General features: G+C 45.8%; 1 protein-coding gene across 8 annotated transcripts in view; it reads left to right on the forward strand.

Moving 5' to 3' along the window:
* The window catches only part of RALGPS2 (Ral GEF with PH domain and SH3 binding motif 2), a 155,616-nt gene that overhangs the window by 39,509 nt on the left and 98,111 nt on the right, over nucleotides 1-17,996 (forward strand). For all 8 annotated transcript variants that reach the window (XM_044300402.1, XM_044300405.1, XM_044300404.1 and 5 more), the window contains exons 2-3: nucleotides 13,527-13,676; nucleotides 13,860-13,967. In XM_044300402.1, coding sequence (XP_044156337.1) covers nucleotides 13,620-13,676; nucleotides 13,860-13,967 — 165 coding nt within the window. In that variant the 5' untranslated portion in view covers nucleotides 13,527-13,619. The remainder of the gene's footprint in view (nucleotides 1-13,526; nucleotides 13,677-13,859; nucleotides 13,968-17,996) is intronic.

Here is a 17,996-nt window from a genome sequence, read left to right on the forward strand (position 1 = left end):
GGGATAGTGCGCTCGGTGATGTCACAGTGCAGGGATAGTGCGCTCGGTGATGTCACAGTGCAGGGATAGTGCGCTCGGTGATGTCACAGTGCAGGGATAGTGCGCTCGGTGATGTCACAGTGCAGGGATAGTGCGCTCGGTGATGTCACAGTGCAGGGATAGTGCGCTCGGTGATGTCACAGTGCAGGGATAGTGCGCTCGGTGATGTCACAGTGCAGGGATAGTGCGCTCGGTGATGTCACAGTGCAGGGATAGTGCGCTCGGTGATGTCACAGTGCAGGGATAGTGCGCTCGGTGATGTCACAGTGCAGGGATAGTGCGCTCGGTGATGTCACAGTGCAGGGATAGTGCGCTCGGTGATGTCACAGTGCAGGGATAGTGCGCTCGGTGATGTCACAGTGCAGGGATAGTGCGCTCGGTGATGTCACAGTGCAGGGATAGTGCGCTCGGTGATGTCACAGTGCAGGGATAGTGCGCTCGGTGATGTCACAGTGCAGGGATAGTGTCCTCGGTGATGTCACAGTGCAGGGATAGTGTCCTCGGTGATGTCACAGTGCAGGGATAGTGTCCTCGGTGATGTCACAGTGCAGGGATAGTGTCCTCGGTGATGTCACAGTGCAGGGATAGTGCGCTCGGTGATGTCACGACAGGGGGTGCTCTAACACCCTATGCTGCCAATCAGCCCCTCTAAACAAGGCCAGTGGGCACTACTACCCCTATCATCCTCTGGCCATTCCGGCACAGGTGACACAGCTCTAACTAGAAGTCCATGCTCCACCACTGGGTGGTAAACGTGTTATCATAGGGGTTCTCCGTGCTGGGACACACATGGCGAGCACTAATCACACAGTGCCCCTCCACACATGCAGCCACTTACCAGCCTTCCGCCGATAACCAGCAGCCAGCAGTTCTGATCTCTACTGCCACTCGCGCCCCGCCTCCTCTGCTGCCAGCCACTCAACACACAGCGTCGGGTCATAGTGCGCGCTTACGTGCACTATGACCTGACGATGTGTCAGGATCCAGTACAGCGCGTTGCGGGCCGGCGGGTGACCACGGAGCGGTGAGCAATAGCAAGCGCTTCACTCCCGCTCCATGGTCACATGACGCAAACGAATCCTCGATGCAAAAAATTTGCATCGAGGATTATTTTGTGTCGAATTACTCGATTAAATCGAGTAATCGTTTCAGCCCTAGATTTGTTTTCCTCCTGTAGTTATTTAAAGCTGGGAAGTGTTCCTCCTCCTTCCCACATGCGAATAGAAATGAGTAACCACCTAATTTGACCACAACAGAAAAACCTAAATTGACTACTTGCGTATGTACATACTATGCCAACGAGTAATGGCGGCATTAATCATTTCTGCTACACTGCAGAACGAACTGTTGTGCAAATGCAAAACGACAGCGGTTTACTGAGCTGAATGTGCCCGAGTTCTGCCACAAAAACCTGGTAGACATTCCTCGTGCCAAATGCTTTTTCCTCCCCACTTAGTAAAGGGGTTTTCCAAAAATTTTATACTGATGACCTACCCAGAATATCTGATTGGTGACACAAAAAAAATCCTTGAATCGATGATTTGTTTGTGCCATGTGACCACAGAGTGAGTGAAGAGCTTGCTATTACTCACGCTCCGTGGTCACCCGCTTGCTCGCACAATGTTGCTTTGGATCCTGATGTACACACATCGTCAGGACATTTTAGTCCGCTGGCGCTGCGGCTGGGCACTGATGGCCAGGAGGGGGAGTGGGAGAACTGATGGCAGTGGGGGGAGCTGGTAGCATTGGGTGGAACGAAGGGTGTTGGGGACTGATGGCAGGGGGTCTGTCCATAGAAATAAATGGGTCCGTGTGCAAAAAAAATGTGGATTGCGCATGGATGCAATATACGGTCATGTGCATGAGGGATTCATCAAACATCGTTCAAAGCTTGATAACTTTGGCCCTTATAATCACTTTAAAAATTCCTTTTAAGATAAATTTCCCTCTTGGTCCATTTCTAAGCCGTCTAGATTGAAGACCGTATTAATAAATCCGCCCCTGTGATGTTTATACCCGTACATGCAGTGATCACAATCGGAACTAGTAAACCTACAAAACCTTGCGGTTATAAGGGTGTTTAATATGACCTGAGAAAAAAGTCCTCATACCTGATTGGTGGGAATCTCCTCCGATCAACTGCTTGGAGAGGCCGCGGTGCTCTGGGAAGCTTCTCGGCCTCACCTGGCACAACGCCGCCAATGTGCTTGGTATGGCAGCTCAGCGCCATTCACTGAGTTGCGCCTTTTGTCCGTTTGACTGATGAATGTGAGAGCGAAAGTCTAGGGAGAGGCCATGGTGCTCACTGACCGCTGCAGCCTCTTCAAACAGCCGATCGGCAGGGGTCCCAGACGTCAGACCCCCACCAATCAGGTATTGATGTCTATGCTGAGGATTGGCAATTGAACTCCCGGACAACCCCTTTAACAATAAGCAATAGATGTGATTTCATCATCTCCTGCAGATAGGCAAGACTATAGGAGACCTACTATACTCAGATTGTAATCTGTTGTCAGATCCCAAATTATTAAAGGGGTTGTCCCATGATTAATATAAATCGGACATTACATGACAATCTCTTCGTAACAAAGCTAGAACCAGCCCTCTACCTCACATGGATCCAGAGATCGCCCCATTCATTGCTCTGCTAGATTTATATCAAGCGGACAGCTCAAGGGGCGTGTCCTTTCTTCTGCAGCTCAGCGTGTGTCCATGTTCTCCCTATAACAGCTCAGGGTGTGTCTGTTCTCCCTATAACAGCTCAGGAGGCAGTTGAAGGATGAAAATGAGCATGTGCGGCCATCTCAGTGAGCTAGACAAAGAAATAAGAAAACAAACAGCAGGTGGCGCTCTACAGATGGTTTATTAAATCACTAAGTGGTTATACTAACCGTTTAATTACATGCAAATACAAAAGTAGTTAGATCCAGGTGTTGGTTTGAAAACTAGAATATTTTTCATGAGACAAACCCCTTTAAAGGAGAAATGAAAGAAGAGCAGGACATACTGCATACTGATGGTTTCCCCGGTGTAAGACATGAACCCTGTGCTGCAAAGAAGCCGTGTCCCGGAGTCACCATAGTAGAGCTGTTCGCGACATGGACAGTCTACATCTAGGAGGGGTATTGTCTGTTCTCTCTAGTGTATATTCCCAAGCGTTCTAAAACTGTGTGGATTATATATCTGCCTTTGAAACTGTCAGACGGTAGGTTATTGTAAAATTGCCTGGAAATAGCGGAAGACTTGGAATAATACATTCTGTCCACAGATGTGGCTAATGATATTGCCTGCACACGTTCACTCTGGAGATGTCGGATAATGAATAGTTAAAGGGGTTGTTTCACTTATATAAAAGTATCCCACCCAACAGATATCACCGTTATATCATTTTCCCCAAATATCACCATTTATGAGAACTGCCTTTTCAAAAGTTCTTAGTCTACCATAGCACCCTGTGGCGAATCCGTCTTCAGTTGCTGTTGGTTTCGTCCTGTAGTGGAGCCTCTTAATGTAGGACGTAGGAAGCCTCATTGGTAATGTATTCCTTTTTTACCTTTATTGCTCCTATCTCCCATTCTGACCATGTCCAAGACGCTCTGTCTTATTTCCTGTGATGTCATGTCCCTGGGTGGGGCAGTGATGGGGGAGTGTCTATGTAAGTAGCTGGGTGGGAGGAGCTATCAACTAGCTGGGTGTTAGGGGCGGGGCTGGACCTGGTCCAGGGGAAGGAGAAGTGCATCATGGGTTTGGTTGGATACAACCACAGGAAGTGCTACCTACAGGATGGGAACTAGCCAGAGGGATTGTTTACATGGGGAAAATGGGCCGGGAAGAGTCCAAACTGAAAAGATGTCCATGAGGTAAGCAACTACATGAACATATCTGTTAAAAGCCGCACTTATCCTGCAAAACCCATTTTAAGGCTACTCTTGTGGGAGGAATAATAGAGGAATGGTACACTGCATAGTTCTAAGAAAAGATACCTTTAAAATTATGTCATGGGGAATGCAAGCATTCCTGCCGGGTGATATGACTGGTCATCATTAGTCTTCTTTGTATGGGTTCCTGCCCTGATTGCCGATCCGGCGCAGTCATGCATTGGCATCCTATGTGGATCGGTGCTGGTAGCTATGAACTGCAAGGGAACCTGGTGATACTAAGCTCCCTATATATGTAGGTAACCTGTTTACTTGCCTGTATTACTTACTACACCTATGATCCCTGGTTCTCTGTATGACAGTGTTTCCGCCTCTTCATCAGTAACCTGCGCCTTTAGGATATTTTGCAGGGTTCCCTTTTATATCAGGCTTTTTACCATTGCCTGGCCGCAGGACATACCCCTATAGATTTTCTGCAGCCCAATTGTTTTTGGCATTCAGTGCGTAACCCTTCTCCCCCTCGCTGCAGTTTTATTTGCTTGAGGAATGAAAGCACGGCAAATCCTCTTATATCTCAATGAAAAAGTCCAATAACGCAGTAGTTTTTCTTCCCCTGCATTGCAGAGCTGGGAAGTTTAATCTCATGTGCAGCTGGATAAAGCAGCTTGTGTGCAGCGGTTACATGAACTCAATGGAAAATGCCAAGAATTTCACCCCCACCGTACATAGCAATGAAGCGCCTGTTGTGGGAATGCGCTGGGAGAATGCACACACTTGTAAGGGTGACGTCTGCGCTGGAATCTGTTGTGACACTCTGTCCAGATCCCAGGAAATGAATGAGAAGCGCATTCAGCTGCTGGCAGGGCCCGGGGCGCGCGCTCTGCATCGGGCGCGTTGCCTTTGTCACGACTACATAAAAACTCTTTCTCGACGCTTGCAAATGAGGCTGAACGTTTCTACAGCGCGGCAAAGTCCTTGGAAACGTGTCGCTTGAACAATGGCGCATCATGGATTCATTAGTCGACCGCTTTTATGGGCTCTTTACCCCCCGAAAAAAGCTACAAGGGCAGGGATGGGCACCTTGTTATAAAATCAGGAAACTAGGAATGAATAAAAATGTTTAGCTTTTTTTTTTTTTTTTTTTTTTTTTTCTTGGCCTTTTTATGTTTTGACACTTCACCTTCCTCCTTTCAGAAGGGCGAGACCTGGCCGCCTGACAACACTGTATGTATTTATCTCGTCGACGTAATGCATTTACGCTTCCTTCCTGTGCTGTATTTAAAGGGTTTCCGACTATTGACTTATGGAACGTGTCAGATCTTATAGAGTCGTAATGTCGGGGGTCCTACAACTGGAACCCCCTACCGATGTTGAAAAGAAGTGGCTCCGGTCCCGGACGTCTCAGGTGCAGTCACATTGCGCTGCCGTCTTGATTTTGAACCCAACTACGGACATCTGCATGGAGTGTGTCTGTTTGGGCCTAGTTAACCTATGGTTAATTTGCCGACTATGTAATGTATAGGAGGGTGTCCTGACCCAATAATGGAAAGAAGGATTGAGCATGTTTGATTTCAACATGCCCGATCGTTTATTCTCGGAGGAGATGAGCTGCCACCGCGGGTGTCTGGCAGCAGCAAAGGGCTCAGTTATATAAGCAGATTATCAGAAGAGATCTGCCATCATTCACTCAACAAATTCGAAAAATGATGATTCCCCCATTGTAAATAGAGTACAAAAAAATCGCCCTCTGTCAGCATATCGCCCCATTTTAAACATGGATCTTCTGACGAGAATCGGTGAATCTGTATGGGGATAAACAATTGAACTATCGAGAGGGGATTGCTGCAGTTTTAATGAGTTGGCAATGATTGGGAGTGAACAGTTCGTTCCCGATCATTGCCCTGGTTATCACGTCAATGGGCTTCTTTCCCTATTGAAAACACATGCATTCCTGGCTGAGCTTGCATGTGTATTGGGAGAGGAGGATCGGGGAGGTGTATCTGTTGGTCGTGTGCATTAAAGGGGTTGTTTCTTATATATATATATATATATATATATATATATATATATATATGTATATATGTATATATATATATATATATATATATGTATATATAATTTTTTTTTTACCCAACCAGTGGAAACTGTGAAGAGAAACCTACTTACTTTCTTACTCCCGAGCTGTCGGCACTGCACTTCCAGTCCATCTGTCAGTGTCCGCAGTGACGGGATCACATGTGCCGCTGCAGCCAATGGCAGGCCTTAGCAGTGATGTGTCCCGAAGCAGCATGTGACCCTGCAGTGACAACAGCCGGGATCCCTGATCGGCAGGGATCCCGGCTGTTGGGCCCTCACCAATCAGAGGATAGGTCATCGATATTAAAGTCTCGGAAAACCCCTTTAAGAAAGGGAATGTAACTTCTGATCCCCACTGGGGACAGGAGCTGTTGTGGAGGTTGGCAGTCTTTGTACAGCGCAGTGGTATATGTTGACGCTATATAAGCAAAGGTAAATAAATAATAAATGCATCTGTTAAACTAGGGTTTTAGTGAATTACGATGCGTGAGAGCAGGTGCTATTTTTTAAGGATGATTCCAGTGGTGGAGTGATACAACTGCAGTGTGTCCGTGTACACAGACACCGGGGTCACACGACGCAGTAGATGTCAGCAGTCTGTGAGTTCTGATGTGTCCCATTCCCACAGAAGATTGTCTTATGTCATTGTTATTCACAAGCCGCGCTCCATGGTATCTTCAGCGTCTTCTCCTTGTCTAAATGTTTTCTTAGACTGTAATTAGGCGCTGCCTCCGGCTGTGTTGCTTGTGGGTCTGGTGCGCAGTTAAAGCGCTTGTACTGGGAGCTGTCGTGTTTATGGATGGCAGCAGCGCATGGCCGGTGACTGCTTTTTATTTTTTTACTGCTTTGCTCCTATTGTGTAAACTTATAACTTCATATTGCTAGGAATCCATTGGTTTCCTCAAGCCGCTTTCTGCCTCTTATCTATTAATGTTTAACGTTTTCATTATTTTTCTTTTTCACTTACTACTAGAATTTATTGAAAATGGGTAATGCTCCTCTGGGACCCAAGTATGCCTATACACGTTATTTTATCAAACCGCAACTGCCAATGTCAGTAGGACCGACCATGTAATGACTATGGCGGTGTCCCGACTTTACCCCCCCCAATGCAGATGTTTGGGGAAAGAGGGATCGGGAATGTAAGATTTCTCCTGAAAGTTAAAGGGGTTGTCTCACTTCATGTAGAGAAGGTTAATACAAAGCACTTACTAATGTATTGTGATTGTCTGGATTAAATTTTCCATCACATTATACACTACTCGTTTCTATGGTTATGACCGACCTTGGAGTCCAACAGTGGTGGTCATGCTTGTGCACTATAGGAAAAAGTGCCAGCCTTTCTGGTGGCCGAGACTGCGGGAGTGAGCATAGGCTGGTGCTTTTCTCCTATAGGATGCAACTAAGGATGAGCGAATCGACTTCGGCTGAAACATCCGAAGTCGATTCGCATAAAACTCAGTTCTAATACTGTACGGCGGCAGAATCACATAGCCGCCACACGACCTCTGACAGTGCTCTGCGATCCGCGGCAGTTAACCCCTCAGGTGCTGCACCCAACCCCCACAGTATTATAATCATTGGCCACAGGGTCCCCTCCTTCATTCATTGGTGGTGCAGTGGCAGTTTTGATCGGAGCCCCAGCAGTGTAATCCTGGGGCTCCGATTGGTTACCATGGCAGCCAGGATGCTATTGAAGCCCTGGCTGCCATGGTTATCTCCCTACTGCTGTGTGTACTATGCACAGGGCAGCAGGGAGTGTGTGAGGTCCTATTCACCCCAATAGATCTCTATAAGCCTACATGCACATGAACGTGGTTTGGTTCCACATCCGAGCCGCATTTTTTGCGGCTCGGGTGCGGACCCATTCACTTCAATGGGGCTGCAAAAGATGCGGACAGCACTCAGTGTGCTGTCCGCATCCGTTGCTCTGTTCCGTAGCCCTGCAAAAAAATAAAAAATAAATAAAACACGTCCTATTCTGGTCTGTTTTCCATACAAGGCTAGGCATGGTTACAATGGATCTGCAAACAAAAAAAAAAACGGATACCATATGGACGTTTATTTATTTTTATTTTTTGGCGGATCTGCAATTTGCAGAACGCAAAACACATAGTCGTGTGCATCTGGGCTTAGGGTGAATAGGACAAGGGATGAATAGATCCCAGGTTCTAGCCCCTAAGGGGGAAAATAGTTGTTAAATAAAAAGTGAAAAAAAAAAAAAAAGAAGTAAGTTTAACAAAAAACAAACACCAAAATATTACGTTTAAATCACCCCCTCTCTCAATTTTATATATAAAATGTAATTTTTTTTATTGTTTATATATATATCGCCACATCTAAAAAAGTGAGAACTATTAAAATATAAAAAAAATCTCCTATGCGGTGAACGCCAAAACAAAAACCACGCGATTTGCCTTTTTATTTTTATTTTTTTCCCTCCTTGTCTCTCTCCCCCCCCCCCCCCCCCCCCAAAATAGGATCGGACTGTTCGATTATGGGCCGGACGTTCCATAAAATGTGGAATGCACGCAGTTTTTTTGGTGTTGTTTTTTTTTTTTTTTTTTTTTTTGCATGGTATCGAGTATCGCAATACTTTTTTATGGTATCGAAATCGAATCCAAATTTTGGTATCGAAACAACCCTATTAAGGTGCCACTGGAGGGGTCTAGAAATGCCTTACTCTACTATTCCCATTGGTAACACTTGCATACTTAACGGAGTTAGTATGTGTATGGGGAGACGGGAGGCATAGCTGTCGGCTAAATGACTCCTCAGCCAGCAGCCAAGATCTAAGGTACTTGGCCAAGACCTTTAACCTCTCCCGACATGTCTGTTTTAGTAACTCCTTGCTATGCTTGTTATAAAAATTCTGGAGCATCGATTCTTATGGCTCTGATGTCATTCCTTTATTATTCCTACTAGAAATGATGAATGAATTTCTAATAGTTTGCATCAAAGGTCCAGATGGGTATTACCTGATAGAGGGATGTGCCAGGACAGTCTGACACTATTCAGTCAGTGTCAAGCTGTGCAGGGGCACCCCTCCCCAACAGGTAACCCCCATGTGGACCTTCATTGTTACTGCACATTCTAAAACTGGCAGCACTGATTGAATAGTGTCAGACTATGCAGTGACCCCCCCAACTGATGACACCCATCTGGACCTTCATTGTCACTGCACAGTGTAAAACTGGCAGCACTGATTGAATAGTGTCAGACTGTGCAGGGAACCAAACTGGTAACACTCCTCTGCACCTTCAATGCAAACTGTTAGCAAGGCATTCCTAACTTCTAGCAGGAAAAATAGAGGAACGCCACATCATAGTCAGATCCTCCAGAATTGTTATTTCTCGTGGCCTGGTGGGTCCCTGCTCTGTTAGCTGAAACCATAACCCATAATCCGCGATGACTGGTGAGCGAGCCGCACGTGCTGCATGACAAATGTCCTGCCGACCTACAAAGCTGTCATTTAGTTTTGCATGACAAATGGCATACGCGTTTTTCTTCCTGTTAAATATTCTGTGAAGCGTTCCAGGCCAGTGAGCTGTCAGACCACGAGCCAGCCGCGTACAGCAGAAGGCGAGATGCTCCATGGTCGGGGTCTGCCTGCATCTGGATCATTGCAGGACACTGGGCGCATTTACTAAGTAAAAGGTATTATTAACGTGTCGGCCGGAGTAAGAAACACACGGCTCTTATAATAAATGTGGCGCACCTCCTGATGGACCGTGCCCTCGAAGTGGAAATCTACACCAGTTATAGGCTGGCAATAATTCTGGCTATAATTTAAGGGGGTTTCCAGGATCCCGAGGATAGGTCATCAGTATCTGATCGGTGGAGGTCCAACACTCGGGACCCCAGCAGATCAGCTGTTTGAGAAGCCACCAGTGCTCCCAGTAGCACCACAGCCTTCTCTCCGCTCACCAAGCACAGCGCCGTCCATTGTATAGTGGCGATATTTAGCGAATTTTGGGCAGAATATTCGCCGTAAATTCGAGAATTTGTGATCTCCATTATTTACTTGATTGCGAAAATTGGCAATGTAATATATTAACGATAAAAAATTGCGATTAGAATATTCGTGATCAACGCTAAGGGGTAGGCAACTTTCCTATTGGTTGCTAGGGATCTTGCGATATTCGCAATAAATTCTCAAAATTGCAATAAATTCACAATTGGCATATTCGTGACTACAAATATATAGCACTATATTCTAAATATTCACAAATTCTCAAAGTAGCGATATTCGCAATTAAATTTGCGATTCGATTATATGCGCTAAACACTAAGACAGTTTTCCTTTTAAGATGGTTTTCCATCAGTCTTCCCCTGTGTAAGCGAGAAGTATCCCTAAGGGTAAATGCACACGTTCGGGATTTATGTGCGGAGAATCCTCATCAATCTGTGCGCATTTACATACGGATTTGATGCGGGTTTTCTTCTCCCCATTGAAGTGAATGGAGAAAATTAAATAAATTGACTTGCGGCAAATTTAAAAAAATCTTCCCCCGAAGGTCAATATCCGCACAGTAAAAATCTGCATCGTGTAGGTGAGAATTTCAAATTCTTATGGAATACAGTGAACACGACCTACGGTGCGGATTTTCCGCACGCAGTCCTGATCGAGTGCATTTAGTCTAGGGGTACATGCAAGCTGCAGTCGTTTATGCAGATTTTGCGTGTGCGACTTGTGGATCTTGCTGCGGATTTGCCCCAGGTCCCGTCCCCTCTGCATCGCAAAGCATCAAATCTGCTCTGAAAATCCGTACAAACAATTGAGATGCTAAGGGGACGATCACGTGGCGATTTAGGCCGCCGGAGTCTTGGAGCGGCTGCGTGGTTTTGGCTCCGGCTTCGTGCTGTCTGCCGATGCGGTGCACACGATCGGTGGCTTAAAGCTGTGACTGCGCCAAGAAGGGACTTGTCCCTTCTTGGTGCGGACCAATGCCGCTGGAGGGTGTCCGGCATCCAAAATGGAGCGAAGTGGTTTCTGCGGCAATATTTGCATGTAATATCGGAGACACAGAGGTGCGGTATAGGCTCTTGCATTATATTAAAGGCCAAGCCACATGGATCCGTAACACAAGCATAGGGGAACCCATAGGTAATGTTATCGGGGAGACCCCCTTATATCAGGCATCCTCAAACTGCGGCCCTCCAGCTGTTGTAAAACTACAACTCCCACAATGCCCTGCTGTAGGCTGATACCTGTAGGCTGTTCGGGCATGCTGGGAGTTGTAGTTTTGCAACCGCTGGAGGGCCGCAGTTTGGGGATGCCTGCCTTATATCCTTAGACACCCTGTGCGCTGCATTTCATGAACAGCAGCCACCCCCTCACTACCCTGTGGCAGAGAATCCCCCCAAAATATCATGTCCTTCTGATCCAGAGACATCCCCTCTGATTCCGTCTTGTCAGACACAGCAGGTTGTGTGGGCAGCTAGCGTAACCCAATGTAAAATCTCCCCCAGTACGCGGACTGTCCAGCATTTACATTGAGGAATTCACTTTGTGTCCACTAGGTGGAGCTGCGCTCTCAGCTATAGCTGTCAGTGAGCTCAGAGGTCTTTTATTGCCTTGGTATCTTTAATTCAAATTTTTTTTTTTCATGTACTTTGCAAATAAATTGAATTTCCACCAGAAGGTATGTATACGTAGTTGTAATCAGATCTCGCGTGTAATTTAATAAGCGTTAGGAAAGCTGCTTTATGTTTCATTGCGTCTGGGACATGACAAAGTGAAGAATCTTCTCCTTTTAGCTGTCTTTCCAAAGATGGTGGAGGCCGTTTCTGATTTTGCTTATGAGGTTCTTTGAATTGTAGTTACACCCCTGGATTTTGGTGGCAATCTCCTGCGCAGATTCCTCAACATTGGTGGCGATCACTAATGTATAGACATAGAAAGAGATGAAAAAGGGAGAAATATTTAGTCCAGATCATTGTCCTCCTTCTGCGCTGCGGTTTAATTGTGAGGTGGGTACCTTTCACAGTCACCAATGCCCCTGACGAAGCAGAGGCGAAACCCGGGTCGGGCGTTTGAGAGGACGTGCACATTTTTAAATGACTGACTGTTATTTTATGGCTTTTGAGACTAGAGCATCGATATATGTGAGAGCCGGAACTATGTCCGAAAGACGCTCCTTGTGAACTCTACTAAAATTTAAGCTGCGCGGTTTTTATTTTAATGATGTTGGAGGGGATCACAGCTGCCAGATCCAAAAGTAAATTTTAGGACCTGCTTTCATTTATTGGGTACTGCGATAAGCTGGAGGATCCTGCTGCGGGATAAACGCAGGAGGCTTTGGATCCACTCGTAGATAACTGGAAGCCATTAAGGTGACCGTACACTTCAGGTAGATGTTGGTTCTCAATAGGGAGAGGAGAGAAACAGTCCTTATACATGTGCAGGATATCGTGGACGAACATTCATATGAACACGTGTTCCCAATGACTAGTCCGTGTTAGGCCTCATGCACACAAACGTTTGGTTCCGCATTTTTTGGGGGGGCGCAAAAGATGCAGAAAGCACTCCATGCGCTGTCCGCATCTGTTGCTCCATTCCCCGGCCCCGCTAGAAAAATGGAGCATATGACAGCTCAGGAGGCAGTTGGAGGATGGAACTGAGCATGTGCGTCCACCTCTGCAAGGTAGACAGAGAAATAAGACAGAACAAACAGCAGGTGGCGCTATACAGATACATTTTATTGAATAACTCAGTGGGTATACGAAAATATTAATTCCATGCAATTACAAAAGTATTCAGATCCAGGTGCTGGTTTGAAATATGCAGAATATATTTTTGTGGGACAGATCCTTTAAACCACTGCCAGATGCCTCTGTTGCGAACAAAGGATCGGGCATGTATAAACCCAACATCCCAACTCTTTCCCCCAATATCTGCTGTCGGGGGGACGCCACCATACCTATTTGATCGTCCTCCGGTCCTGCCGAAAGTAATTAGCTTGGCCGACTGCCATCTTAAGTATGTAGCTGTCTTTACAGGCGTGCTACGTGATGACCCAGTACATTGGATCTGTCTATAAGAATACACAATTCATGTACTACCTGCAAAGGTCCATGGAGAGTGCTGGAGGTTTTTTGGCGTGCATTCATCCACATCCATCTTCTTTTAGTTTTTTGTGTATTTTCTGAACGGTATAACCGCCTTCATTCACCAGAGCACCTCCTGCTATCCCCCCCGACTCCTGGGACATGGTCTCTGCTCCCAGAAGAAGCTGAACAATGAGACCCCTTGTTAATTTTAATTTAGAAACTCATTTTGTCACCCTTGACCCAAAGCAATTATCCAGGGCCACTTGGAGTTTGCAATAGCTCTTTTCAGTCTTGGCAGTCAATGCGTTTAGTCACCAGATGAATGGCGTTCAGTTCCTATAATTGCTCAGAGCCTCTTACAGCGGCGTGGCGGCATTGTATGAGACGGTCACGTTCTTTGCTCGTTAACCTGCGTATCTCTCATATTTTGTGCTTTTCTTCTATATGACGGCTGAGCCCCTCTTTTCGGTTTTATTGCAGTATGAAAATGATGCCGTTACTTCCATGGAGATGAGATGATCAAAGTTCTGCGCTCACTTCGGAGAGGGAGCAAGCACTAATGGTGCCAGAAGAATGGACCTAATGAACGGCCAGGCGAGCAACCCTGCTCTCACGACGAACGCTTCAGAGGTGAGGGGCGCATGGCCAGCGAGATTTACGTAAAAAAAAACACAAGACCCCAGCCCAAGCCGTTGTTGAGCCCATTCCACCTTGCAAGCAGATCTGTGAATTTTTCTATCGCGGTTATCCTCTGAAAACGCTGCTGCTTCTTGTGCGTTTCAACCCAGTTTTTGCCTTTTTTGATTCTTACAGAAAAGCAGCAGCTCAGAATCGCTGAGCGACAAAGACTCCGCTGCCCTGAAGAAAAGTTTTGACGCTGTTGTGTTTGACGTCCTCATGGTCACTCCAGAGGAATATGCCGTAAGATGTTTGCTTCACTCTCTGTAAAAGCTGCCACCTTTTTATGTAAAAAATTATTTTTATTAAAGCAGAATTGTCCCTATGACACTGACTGACCCGTTACTTGTGCACTTGGCAGCTGGAGCTTCTGTGTTGGTCCCATGTGTTTGTAATATATGCAAATGAGCTTCTAGGAGCAACAGGGGCGTTACCGTTACTCCTAGAGCCTCAGCTCTCTCTGCAACTTCCATACCCTCTCCACTTTGACAGGGCACGGCAGGTGTGATCACGTTTTCCCTGCCTGGCCCTGTCAATCAAAGTGCAGAGAGGGCGGCAGTTGCAGAGAGAACAGAGCCTCTAGGTGTAACGGCAACGCCCCCTTTGCTCCTAGAGGCTCATTTGCATATATTGAAACATTAATTTTTCTAAGCAATGTGGGCACATATGAACGTGGGACCAACACAGATGTCTTCAGCTGCCAATCGCCCATGTAACAGGTTGCACAGTTTCATAGGTATAAAACTGCTGCCAGATGCCCTTTAAGTTGCAAATCTATCTTTATAGCACTAAAAACTGTTTTTCTAAAACAGAGCTCCAAATCCTCTGTATTGACCTAGAATTGAAGGTGTTTTCCAGATGTCAAATATTGTTGATGTATCCTCAGTATAGGGCTACTTTCACACTAGTGTTTTTCTTTTCCGGCATAGAGTTCCGTCACAGGGGCTCTATACCGGAAAAGAACTGATCAGGCATATCCCCATGCATTCTTAATGGAGAGTAATTAGTTCAGGATGCATCAGGATGTCTTCAGTTCAGTCATTTTGACTGATCAGGACGGAGATAATACTGTAGCATGCTACGGTTTTATCTCCGGTGAAAAAAACTGAAGACTTGCCTGAATGCCGGATCCGGCATTTTTCCCTATAGGAATGTATTGGTGCCAGATCCAGCATTCAAAATACCGGAATGCCGTATCCGTCAGACCGGTAAAAATGTGAAAAAAGATAAAGATGGATCCGTCTGTCCGCATGACAAGCGGAGAGACGGATCCATTCTTGCAATGCATTTGTGAGACAGATCCGCATCCGGATGAGTCTCACAAATTCTTTCAGTCACATCCAGATCGGCGGATCCGGTGGGCAGTTCCGACTACGGAACTGCCTGCCGGATCACACTGCTGCAAGTGTGAAAATAGCCTAAGCTGATGGGTGTTGGTGCGACTTTCGATCATCAGTCCCGTGGCCTTCCTGCAGCTCAGTCCTATGGCAATGAACTGCGGTGCCAATCATGGCCACTATACAGTGTATGGGGCTCTGCTTGGTATATATCGGAAAGAGGCCGCAGCGTTCGTACCAGCGCTGTGACACCTTCACCAACTGATTGGCAGGGGGGCTGCAGTCAGACCCTCATCCATCAGATATTATCCTGAGGATCGCAGCATTTTAGGGCTCACTGAATTTTTACATTTTTTTTAGCCTAAACCTACTACGTTATGTTGCAGCCCTAATACAGTTGCCAAAATGCATATGACACCAGCCTAAGGGTACTTTCACACTAGCGTTGTTAGAATCCGGCAGGCAGTTCCGTTGCCGAAACTGCCTGCCGGATCCAGAAATCCATATGCAAACAGATATCTTTTATTTTTTTTCAGATCTGTTAGACTTATTCATTGAAGTACCGGATCCATCTTTCAGGCATCATCCGGAATAAGGGATCCGGTATTTAATTTTTTCAAAGCTAGAAAGAACTGCGGAACACTTGGTGCCGGATTAATACATTTAGATGGAAATTAATGCTGGATCGGGCAAGTGCAGTAGTGTTCCGGCATTTTGTCCGTGAAAAATACTGCAGCAAGCTGCAGTATTTTGTCCGGTCAACTACCGTACAAGGGACTGAACGGAGGACATCCCGATGCATACTGAAGGGATTGCTTTCCATTCAGAATGCATTGGGAAAAGTTTTTTTTTCCGGTATGGAGACCCTTTACCTGATTTCAATACCGGAAAAGAATAACGCTAGTGTGAAAGTATCCTAAGGCTGAGTTCACACCTGCGTTGATAATTTCCGTTCTGCTTCTTTAGAGGAGGTCTTTTTTGGGAACTAAAATGGTAAAATTTCCGTATTTGGCACATAAACGACCCAAACAGAGCGGAACAGACCCCATTGACTGTAATGAGGTCTGTTCTGGGCTTGTTTTTTATTTTTATTTTTATTATAATTTTTTTTTTTTTTTTTTTTGTCTGGTCTTTTTTTATAGAATCTGCTACTGAGGCTTGAACAGAGCTTCCGACGCAGATGTGAACAGACCCTAAAAAGCAAACTCTCTCTTAACGTTAGCTACGTAATCCGCAAATGTAAAATCTACATAAAACGGAGTCTGTATCCCCTCTCGAAAGTGATACCGTTTGTGAATGAACTGGTTATAATTTAGGATGAGAAGTGGTGCCAGATATTCGGCAGTGCGTTCTTTCCACACCACGATGCAGTAAACAGAGGGATCGCGGTTCCTCACTATGAAATACAAGCCTATAAAATGAAACGTCAGAAATGATCAGGACCATATGTGCAGCACATGCCCTCTACTTACTGAGGCTGGTTACTGGCCACGTGACGCGTCCGAGTAGAAATGTGAATAATCCCTCTTACTGAGCAGGGTATCTTTGGTTGGTTTTAGACTTATTTTCAGCCTTGGAAAATCCTTTTTGTTAGGGCTCATGCACACGACCATTGCCCGGGCATGCCCGTATTGCGGTCCGCAATATACTGGCACCGGCCACGTGTGTACCGTGGGGCTTCTGTCCATGCCTCTGCACCACAAAAAAGTAGTGCATGTGCTACTTTTTTGTAGTTCGGATTGTCGTATGCGGATCGCGGACCCCATTCGTGTGCTTGAGACCTTAGAAGGACATAAGCTGATCGGAATGTAAAATTGCTCTGCAGCGCCACCACTGGGAAAAATAAAGCATTACACGGTGTCCATTGATATTACTGGGACCTCTTGGGACTCCCTAGTCCGGCTATAATTGAGGGACTCCTCTCTGTTCTCCAATATGTCTGGTGTAAGGCAAAAAACATCATTTCTAAGTAAAAACCTCAGTCTTGGGATGAGGGGGGTGAATGTTTTCTCTAAACTTTTTTTTATGGCCCAAGGCTTTGACCAGAACCCAAAAATACTACAAACAATGCCAACAAAAAAATTTAATGACTAAAAGAAACTACTAAGATTTGAAGGTAATCATTTCTTAAAGGGGTTGCCTGTTTGGAAAAGTCACATGTAAATATCCTATGACAGCTTGTGAGTTAGGGGGCATCTGTCAGCAGTTCTGTCCCTATGACACTGGCTGACCTGTTACACGTGCGCTCGGCAGCGGAAGGCGTCTGTGTTGGTCCCATGTTCATATGTGTCCGCACTGCTGAGAAAAGTGATGTTTTAATACATGCTGTCATAGGATACCGTATATGAGTTTTTCAAACGGGCAACCCCTTTAAGAAACGATTACCCTCAATTCTCATTTTTTGTTGCCAATGTTTGTAGTATTTTCTTTGTTCTGGTCAATAAAAAGGGCCTAAAAAGTTTAGCAAAAACATTCATTTCTTACAGAGAAATGCTGATTTTGCTTTTCAGCAGACGTATTGGAAACAGTCCGGAGAACCTTCTGCCAAACATCTGGTGTCATCCAGGTGTTTTTTGGGACACGCATCAAGCTCACTCTTGGACAGCAGTGGAGTCTCCCTCGAGTTTGATTTTGGCCAGGTCCGATACTATGGCGTCATGAACGTGTGACTGTAGAAGCACGTGGAGAGGTTTTGTGACTCCTTGGATGACTTGTCATCTGTATGTTTTTGGCAGACTGGGCCACTCCTTGGAAGTCTTCTCCATTTGGCATTAGGGATGTTCATGGGACTTCCAGAGCCCTAGAAATAGTTTTTTATGACTCAAGAAACCTTCTTTTTGCTCCTCTGTCCTGGGCCTGACATGAGCAGTGTATGTAGAATAGTCTGGCGATGAATTGGGGGCTCAGCAATATCACTTTAATTATTTCCCCCTAA

This window comes from Bufo gargarizans, chromosome 7 (assembly GCF_014858855.1).
Source record: "Bufo gargarizans isolate SCDJY-AF-19 chromosome 7, ASM1485885v1, whole genome shotgun sequence".
NCBI classification, from domain to species: domain Eukaryota; kingdom Metazoa; phylum Chordata; class Amphibia; order Anura; family Bufonidae; genus Bufo; species Bufo gargarizans.